Genomic DNA, 9,603 nt, shown 5'->3' with positions numbered 1-9,603 from the left:
CCCTTCCCTCGATTGAGACACTAGACTTCTATTGATGCAACCCGTCCTGCTATATTAAAGATGGTTGTTCTCTTTACCCAAACCATCCCCAGTTAGATTAGGTTTTAGTCCTTTTATGTAAATATTTATTAAAGCCATTATGATTTGTTTTTAAGCTACAAACTGTCTGTTGTTCTTTTGAGTTAGTCTTCATTCTTTAGGAAGACAGGTTTAAATCCATAGTCCGACCCATGCCTTTGCTGTTCTGACAAAAGCTGAACAAGTTTAACCTTCACACCTGCAGATTGTAGTTTCCCTTTAAAAAGGTTGGACACCCGGGAAATTAAACTGCCCCCACAGGAACCCATTGCAATCACAAAGGAACGACTTGCAGCGTTTTGATTGAGGCACTTTATAATTTTCAGCAGTGCCTCAGAAAGACTAGATATTCTTATTAGGGCTCATGATGTCCAACTGCGGCCTTTTTTAAAATAAAATAAATCTAAAAAGTATTCATAAAGGTTAAAAAAAAGAACCACTTTTGTGACAATTTGGCTGATCCTGATAAAGATATAATCCGAACGTGGATTCTGGAATTTCCCATCATCAGCTAATAATACAATCTCTAACTTTGTGTTTTGCAGCACTTACTTTTGGAAAATAAAAAACATGTTATACTTCAGACAGTTCATATTAAAAGCTTGCTTAGAACTAATGCAACAGTTCTGAGACTTGGAAGAAAAGAAATTGCTCATCTACAGATTTACAAGAGCACTGGATGGAAATAAAACAGCAGCTGATAAAATGTCATTAAAAACAGTGTGGATCCCAAGTTATTATTAAAACATAGTCGGACGGACCTCCTCATCCATGGATTCTTTCTCCCCGTATTTAAGCATGCATGGGTTCAAAGTATTCAAAAGATAAATTCCCCAAAGCAAACCTTGATTTTGCCATTTTATAGATGGGGCACCATTTCACTATGACATTCTATATAATGGGACGTGAACATCCATGAATTTTGATATCCACAGAAGGCCTTCGAACCAAGTCCCAGCGGATAGCAAGGGCCCACTGTATTTTGGAAAAGAAAAAGGTCTTCACAACTGTTTCAAGTTAGAGTAGTGATTCTCTTTAATGTAATTCCTTTATGTCACTCAGGTTAAGGAGAAAGAATACTTTATGTTCAAAATAAAATTATAGTATTTCATCTGAAAAGTCATTGTGCAATTCCACCAAAACAGTGTTGATCCAAGGTGTGGCTGAACCCCTCCACAACTGCACTGTGCTGCAAAAACCTTTCTCTGCATTTACACACTTCAGACTCCAATTGATAGCAATTTGTTTTTTTTTAAAAATCACATATATTATACAAAGATATAGCCAGGTGAGCCTGTAAAAATCAGCACAGAGATCTTGTAGATCAGTAGAGATCTTGGCAGCATGAGCTTTTGTAGACTTAAGTCTACTTCCTCAGATGCATTTGGTGTGTCCAAATGCATCTGAGGGAGCAGAGTTAGGTCTACAAAAGCTCATGCTGCCAACTTCTTTCATTTAGTCTGAAAGGTGCTACAAGACCTCTTAACATAATGTGTATTATACAGTTCCCATTACCCTTCCTGCAGAAGTGACTACTTGGCTCAGTGTTCAGACTGCAACAGCCCCTGCCAGAGAGCAAAATGAAAACAGCGATGCAGTAATTTACTCCGATGAAAAAGTGAGGATGTTGCAGCACCAGGGTTTCTAAGGCTGTGATTCTACTGGTAATTTCCAACATTTACATGGCACAAGTCATCTTTTTGACTGCAGCTGACCTGCCTTGCCAGCTTCTGAGAGCTTGAGCACCAGCAGGGCACTTACATCTCCTAATGGGGACCACTTTCCCTGCCACCCACCTTCAGTATAGTGCCTGCAGCCCCTTTTCTTCTGCCAGATGACTGCCAACTCTTCTGGTATAACTATGCCAGCAGACAGGATCTTTATTTCAGGCTGCTCTGAGTTTTGAGCATGGTTTGGAAGGGCCCTTCCAGATGCAAACAGCTGCACTGCTGTTGTAACCAAGGGCCATAATAAGATTACAAAAGCTTCAATAAATGTGTCACATTAAGAGGCTACCGTGTGACTCAAGGCTCCAGTAACACTGACTGGGATGTGTAGAGCTTGCTTTTTTACCTGTCATGCAGAACCCTTCTGGGAGGGAGATACACTTGGTCCTCCCTATCTACAGATTCTTTATCCATGGATTCAAGCATCCACAGCTTGAAAATGTTCAGATGTATGCATTCCAAAAAGCAAACCTTGCTTGATTATAAGGGACATCATGTAACTGTGCCACTGTTTTTATTGGGACGTGAGCATCTACAGATTTTGGTATCTACAGATGGTCCAGAAACCAAACCCCAGCAGATATCAAGGGCCCACTGTATTGAGAAAAGGGATGGTTATTTTGAAAGTGTAGGAAAGCATAGGTGTTACAGAAGACTAAAAGGAAATCAAGCTCTCCAGATAGAAGACGACGAACCACAGGAATTCTGGTCCACCCTGTAAATGAAAATGGATATAATCCACTAGAAACGGTCTGTCCTTCACAATCTTCACTCATACTGAATCATAAAACAGAGACAGCAGTAAGACGTGAATGAACTTCAATCCCATCAGGAATCTTCAACAAGGAAGGCAGATGATGTTTAATGCAAAGTCACTCTATTTATTGACAGATTTGGGCCACCATTTTGGAATGGAGGCAGTGAGGCTCACGCGGGAATCACCTGGTAATTTTAGATGCAACGGTTCATGTATGTTAGCCAGTCGCAGTAACGCTATTCCAAACTCGTCTCCTCCAGCCCGATACTTCCCTGCGGACTTTCCGGATTCTGATAGCACTTCAGCACCATCAGGAATACTTTCAGAAGGCACAGGAGACGAGAGCCTTACAGGCAACAGGCGCTTACGGATTACACCCATATGGTGGGTCCTTGCTGTTAACTCCTGGCCGATATAACAGCCTTTGGTGAAACTGATGCCATTCATGTAAGCCAGGTTAGATTCCAGAGGCAAAGCAACTCCACAAGGTAGATCTTTAATGCCTTCAGGGATGCCTGGAACAGAGAGAAGACGTTATTAAACAGCATCTATAAACTGAATTTGGAAATCTACATTGTCCCTGTGTAATATTTTACATGTGACAGAAGCTTCTGGTTGTAATTTATAAAAGCTGTATGGAAACCGTATACTTAATTAGGCATTCTTTTATACTTTTTCTCTGCCAGCCAGTATGAGTATAATTAACAATGGAATATCCTTAGACTTATCCTCCTTAAAAAAATGAGGACAGCCGGGTGCTGAAGCTCATTACCTAATATTATCTCTTCTGTCAATGGAGCACATGTTGGAAACATAAGCAGAAGTGTTATGAAATCCTACTCCTTGCCATGAAGAAACCAAAGACTTTCCTTTGTCATCCACAGAACACAGCTCCCACCAGTTCTTTCCTTATGTGAATGTTACTAAAATAAAGAGTACCACTCATCATGACTTTCCAAGAATACCTTTATGTACCTCAAAGACATAACCATGTTACTCTGGAATATCAGTACACAAAGGGATCTTGCAGCACCTTTGAGACTAACTGACACAAGTTGGAAGCAGGAGCTTTTGTGGACTTGAGCCGACTTCCTTGGATGCATTTTGCGTACCTCAGGGAGGAATTTTAGGGAGATAATATTATAGAGCTTCACTGAACACCAGCATACTTTGTTGTGAATGTATTTTTGTCCACAATGCACATGTAAACTAGCAGAGATGTCTACCTTCTAAATCATCCTTGCTAATTTACTTGTCTTTGCTCACATCAGTACACCGATGGTGATATTTTCAATATGAGACATAGTTGTTAAGAGATGCTACGAAAGGCAGAAAATTTTTTTTACCTGTGACCCAAACTTGCTAGATTGCATAGATTCACAATTTTAAGTTTTGCAGTAATAGAAAAATAAATAAATAACAGAATAGAAAAATACATTTTAAAAAATAGAATAGAAAATCTATGACTACGTTTTTTATTTGTTTTCCTGTATAATATTTTGTAATGAGGAAGGCAATGGTGCAAACTTCATCTGAACAAGTCTTGCCATGAAAAACCAGGATAGGGTCGCCATAGGTTGCAAACAATTTGCAGGCATGCTACTTTTTGTGGTGGGGTGGGGATGGCACAAAAAGGAACATGTTCAAGCTCTGGAAATAACATTCAAATCTGATTTTATGTCACAAAGTAAACATAAGTTTACCTGCTGCCAAAGTAAACACTTCATAATGTAACACATAAATGCAAATTTGTAGGAGTCTCCAAAAAGTATTTTAAATTTAACGTGCACATGCACATCTAAACAACTTTCCATCCCCACAGAAATATCTGAAGACTGTAGTCTAATAGGATTCACCACCTACAAAAACAAAGAACTGCCTCACCCCACAGTTTTCCCTGCATCTATTCCCCACATTCTTGGTTCGGACTTCCCTTTCTCCATAGTGATGAGAAAAGCAAACAACAGCTTAAGACTTCCACTACACAAGTGCTGAATACAGTATATAGGAAGGATGTTTTCATGCCACAGGAATGTTGCCACTCCCACTAAAAGACTATTTTAAAAACTTAAATGTATAACTTTCCTAAAAAAGAAAAAAATCCAGATGGTCAGTCATATGATGAATTATGTCAAGCAAAGGTGGGGTACAGACCGCCGCTTTGCGGCGGTCTGCCGCTGCCGCCGGCTAGTCTGTGGGGGAGCCGGAGCCTCCACACGGCGCGGCTCCCCTGCGGACTGAAAAAGAAGCTCCAAAATGGAGCTTCTTTTCAAGTCGCGTTTGCGACGTAGCGAGGCGCCAGGGGCACACTCACTACGTCACAAGGGACGCGACGCGTACGGACGCTCAGCGTCCGATACGCAAAGATGGCGCCGGCCATGTAGAAGGGCCGGCGCCATCTTGTACGGACAGAGTCCGTACTAGGCCCAGGGGCGTCTAAAAGAGACGCCCCTTTTTTAAAATAGGACGACCTCCGGACGTCCCAAATGCCGGTGCAGAAAGCACCAAAGATTATGATCAATCTGGCAGCATTCCCTCTCTGCACAAGATTCTAGAATTGGCAAACTCTTAAAGGCTTCCCCATAGCCATGTAAACTGGGGGATTCTGGGAGCTATAGTCCAAACAGTAAAAAGTCCCCACTCTGATTGCAGGGAGGTAAGCAGCATGTCCTCAATATCCATGTTTTACACAACCATCAGAACTGAATGTGAAATCTTCCTCAACTAGAGTACTCTCGGCTGCTAGGAATGTTTGGTATTTCAATACTATCACCTAATACAAAAAGATTACTGTATATACTCAACTATAAGTCGACCTCATGTATAAGTCGAGGGCACATTTGGGGGACATCATTATGGATTTTGATATGACCCATAGATAAGTCAAGGGTAAAACTGAGTAGCAATTAAGAAAGGATCTAAGGGATGAAGCCGAGGAAAACGATGCTAAAGAAATTACAAAATTGCAGCAGGTTTAACTGTTTGTGTTAACACTAAAGGCTGAATGGATGAGAGAGCAGAAAAGGATCAGGGCTTCCAGGACAGATTATACTCTTGCCTTGGACAAGGGGATGACTCCTTTTAAATAAGAGTTAAAAGTATTGTACATAAAACCTGTAGATAAGTCGACTCGGGTTTTGGGTTAATTTTTGGACTAAAATTTCTAGACCTATACATGAGTATATACAATAAGTTCTGCACATCAGACAATTCAGCCTAAACTTCTCTTCAACATGTTAGTTCTTTATGTACAATTATTATTTTCTCCATGGCGCATGGACACTCAGCCTGCAATGACAGAGTCCAGTGCTGACAAGAGGACAGTATTCTATTGCTCTGCAATTATCTTCTAGAGCCTTCCGTGAAAAATCCAAGGTAGTGAACATTACTTATACATAGTTTTTGTGGGCTTTTCAGGCTAAGTGGCCATGTTCTAGAAGAGTTTATTCCTGATGTTTTACCAGCATCTGTGGCTGGCATCTTCATCTGTGGCTGGTGAAACATCAGGAATAAACTCTTCTAGAACATGGCCACATAGCCCCAAAAGCCCACAAAAAACTATGGATGCCAACCATGAAAGCCTTCGATGTCCTATTACTTATACATTCCACAAAGCTCTGGCTCATGGTGTGGCTTAAAGTCTTCCTTTGCTCTAGAGTAGTGGTTCCCAACCTCTGGCCCTCCAAATATCAACTTCCAGAATGCCTAACCATTGGCCATGCTTGCTAACACTTCTCGGAGTTGGTCCAAAACATATGGGAGGCCAATGTTTGAAAGCCACTCTTCTAATGCCCATCCTCAATTGATCATATTTGTGTCTGCAAATATTGGACTGTTCATGGCAAAGACATGTGTATCTGAGTGTGGAGAAAGCATCTGTAAACCAAACTGAAAAATCAAAGGCACACAGAAAGTTTCTTGATTGTCTTCCATTTTTATCAAGTCACTTGTCTAAGTGCTGTTCCCAGTCTTAACCTCTGGCATACTGCAAAATTAGCACAAGACATAAATTTGGAAACTGGTAGAGCATGAGAATTTTAAGTAGGCTGCTTTTATACTTTCTGAATCTGACACAGAACGATATATAAGCTTATGGAAATATGTGCAAGGGACGGGATGAAAATGGCAAAAGTGACAAATGAGACACACTTCTCTTGTGCCAAGTGTGATCCACCTATGCAACTCCCAGCTCTATAATTTTATGATTCCCAAACCAACTGTGTTTCAAGCTGTTCTCTTCAGGAATCAATTTTCAGCCTATATATTCCATCTGAGATATATCATGGTAATATTCAAAACACGTTCACAAAACACAACTCCTAGACTGTGTTTTCAATGCTACCAGAAGAAGTGGTTCATGTCCAAAGCTGAGCGTGATTTTACCTTGTTTGTACCTGTGCCTATGGTAATCCTCAACCTTTCCTATGTGGCTTCCAGGAACAATCTCTAGTGGGTCTGTGCCTTGGCTGGTTATCAGCCTCCAGCCCATAACATCCACTCGGGGGTCAGGCGTAACAACCACAGCTTTGTTGGCACATTGCTGGAGTTTACGGGACGCTTCCTCAGACGGTTCCTCTGGAACGACAGCCCACAAACAGAGGTCAAGGCAGGCAGTGATGTTTACTTTCCTCCGGATCTTGTACAATTTCAAATGCTTTTGAAGGGAGTCCAAGACGGTGGCATCGCATTCCAGCAGCATGTGAGGCTCTTCTTGCGAGTTCTTTTGAATCCTGAAAAACAGCCAAACTCAGGAGAAGATAAAGCTGCTGTTGGAATGAAGCCTTTAAAGAAGCCCAGTTTTGTCCCCTTCTGTGTCATGATCAGCCTCAACCTTTTCCAGCTCATCTCCCCTGCCTTGGGCTATACAAACTGGGATTTGTAGCTGTGCAAGATATTCAGCCTCCTGATGCCCCCGAACAAACTACAAATCCCAGGATTCCACAGAATGAAGCCATGGCAGTTAAAAGTGGTGCCAGACTGCAATTCTGCAGTGTAGATGCCCTAAAGCAGAGGTTCTCGACCTTTGGGCTTCCAGATGTTTTGGACTTCAATTCCCAGAAGTCCCAGTCAGTATGCTCATTGTTCAGGAATCCTGGGAGTTGAAGTCTCAAAAATCTAGAGGACCAAAGGCTGAGAACCACTGCCCCAAAGTGAGGAGGAGGATCACCTTAAACCGAGGGGAGGGGGGTTTCTTTCGGAGGCTGCATCCACACTGCAGAAATAATCCAGTTTGGCACCAATTTAACTGCCATGGCTCCATACTATGGTATGCTGGGGTTTGTAGTCTTGTGAGACATTTGACCTTCTCTTTCAGAGAGCTCTGGCAGCCACAACAAACTAAGATTCCTAGAACTCATCATAGCGCTGATCTGGGAATTGCAGTTTGTCTTGGCAGCTGCCTTTAGAGCTGGCCACATGCGGCCCCCAAGCCATTCCCAGTGGCCCATGAGGAGGCAGGGCAAGGTCCTGTGGGATGCGTGATAGCCGGCTGATCATGGGCAGCCAAGGCCTCAAGCAAGGCCCACCAGCCTCCTCCACAGTCCCTCCAGCCTTACTCCCAAGCGCTTCTTCACCATCCTTCCAATGCAATGCTGCTCAGAATAACTTCCCAGCTAAATGGAGGATGAAGAGGGAGAAAAAGGACTAGGCAGCCATTTGAAAAACCCTTTAGGCCTGGCATTTTAAAAAAGTCCCAATTGAAAATGCAATTTATAGCCGCTGTCTCCTTTAACTTCCTCCTCTCTGCATTTTAAAGGGAAGTGCCACATGTGTCCAGGGGAAGAATTAAACCCTGCCTTCAAGTGGTGCAGGTCTGCCCTAGAGGCTCTGGAACTCTCTTCTTATGGGATTTGTAGGTTATTGGTGGGCACCAGAGTTCTCTGACAGATGAAGCTAAAGGTCTAAGCACTGAGCCAGGGCACTTAAAAGTGGTGTCAAACTGGATTATTTCTGCAGTGTGGATGCAGCCCTTGCGTTCGTTCATTCCGCCTTTGAGAACCTGGAGCCATTTTCCCGGGAAAGTCAGCAGCCCCTCATTTGCATCCAGGCGTTCTGGCTCCGCCCATAGGACACGCCCCTCACCTGTACAGGATGACGTCATAGAGACAACGCCCCTGGACATTGAGCGCGTGCGCGTAAAGCGCGCGAGGAAGCGCCGACGAAACCCCGCCCCCCGGCGGCGTAAGTTGCGTCACATCATTGGTCAGCAGCCCTTGAAGGAAGGTCGCCGCCTCAGGGCCTCGGAGGCGGAGAAGTGCTCGGTTCAGCGGGAAGCAGTTTGTGGCGGCGGCGGCGGCGGCGGCGGCGGCTTGCCCTCCACCTTCCCCGCTCAGCCTCCTCTTCCCGGGACCGAGGCCCAGGCGGCGAGAGAGAGCCCGCCGCAGCGCCGCAAACGCCCTCACCAACATGGCGGACGGAGAGCGAGTGAATTCTGCGCCGACTGAGGGGAAAAGTTGGGTTCGAATGCGCATGCGCCTGGGCTTCCCTGTCTTAAGCATAGGGAGGCGGGGCTACCGCCTGACCCTTCGCTTTTCATTGGTCAGGTTGCCTGCCTGTTTTCCCACTTTCCCGCGCTTTAAGGTCTGTCTTTTGGGGTCTGAACTGATGCATTTTGACGCCGCTGTGGCTGCTTCGTTGCTCAGTGCTGTGGAATCCAGCTCTCAGACAGAGGCTGTATCCACACTGGAGAAATAATCCGGTTTGACACAGGTTTAATTTCCCTGGCTCAGTGCTGTGGCATTCTGGGAGTTGAAGAGATTCCTCCTCATGTTGAGGTGGAATCCCTTTTCCTCTAGTTTGCATCCATTACTGCATTGTCTCCTAGTCTCTGGAGCAGCAGGAAACAAGCTTGCTCTATCCTCAATGTGACACCTTCAGATATTTAAACAGGGCTATCATGTCACCTCTTAACCTTTTCCTCTCCAGGTGAAACATCCACACTGGAGAAATAGCCCAGTTTGGCGCTGCTTTAACTGCCCTGACTCAAGGCTAGGAATTTCTGGGAGCTGGAGTTTGTTCTGAGCTCAGAGAGCAACGGAAGTG

At 44.0% G+C, this 9,603-nt stretch overlaps 1 protein-coding gene across 1 annotated transcript; it reads right to left on the bottom strand.

Annotated features, from left to right (window-relative positions):
* Positions 1-1,095: 1,095 nt before the first annotated feature.
* IBA57 (iron-sulfur cluster assembly factor IBA57) lies at positions 1,096-9,029 on the bottom strand. Its single transcript, XM_042477263.1, has 3 exons — positions 8,644-9,029; positions 6,946-7,292; positions 1,096-3,077 (listed from the first exon to the last, which is right to left on the bottom strand). Exons 1-3 carry the CDS (start codon positions 8,967-8,969, stop codon positions 2,683-2,685), a joined length of 1,068 nt encoding a protein of 355 aa, XP_042333197.1. The 5' UTR covers positions 8,970-9,029; the 3' UTR covers positions 1,096-2,682.
* Positions 9,030-9,603: the final 574 nt, after the last annotated feature.

The sequence above is a fragment of the Sceloporus undulatus genome, chromosome 6 (assembly GCF_019175285.1).
Source record: "Sceloporus undulatus isolate JIND9_A2432 ecotype Alabama chromosome 6, SceUnd_v1.1, whole genome shotgun sequence".
Classification (NCBI taxonomy): Eukaryota; Metazoa; Chordata; class Lepidosauria; order Squamata; family Phrynosomatidae; genus Sceloporus; species Sceloporus undulatus.
The sequence above is the reverse complement of the archived record's forward strand: the minus strand, read 5'-3'. Positions and strand labels throughout refer to the sequence as shown.

Coding starts and splice junctions, on each gene's coding strand:
- IBA57 (XM_042477263.1), bottom strand. CDS start 8,969: ATGTTGGTGAGGGCGTTTGCGGCGCTGCGGCGGGCTCTCTCTCGCCGC. Junction 7,293..8,643: donor TATGACGTCATCCTGTACAG/GTGAGGGGCGTG, acceptor GCTGTTTTTCAG/GATTCAAAAGAACTCGCAAG. Junction 3,078..6,945: donor TAGGCACAGGTACAAACAAG/GTAAAATCACGC, acceptor TCTCTGTTCCAG/GCATCCCTGAAGGCATTAAA.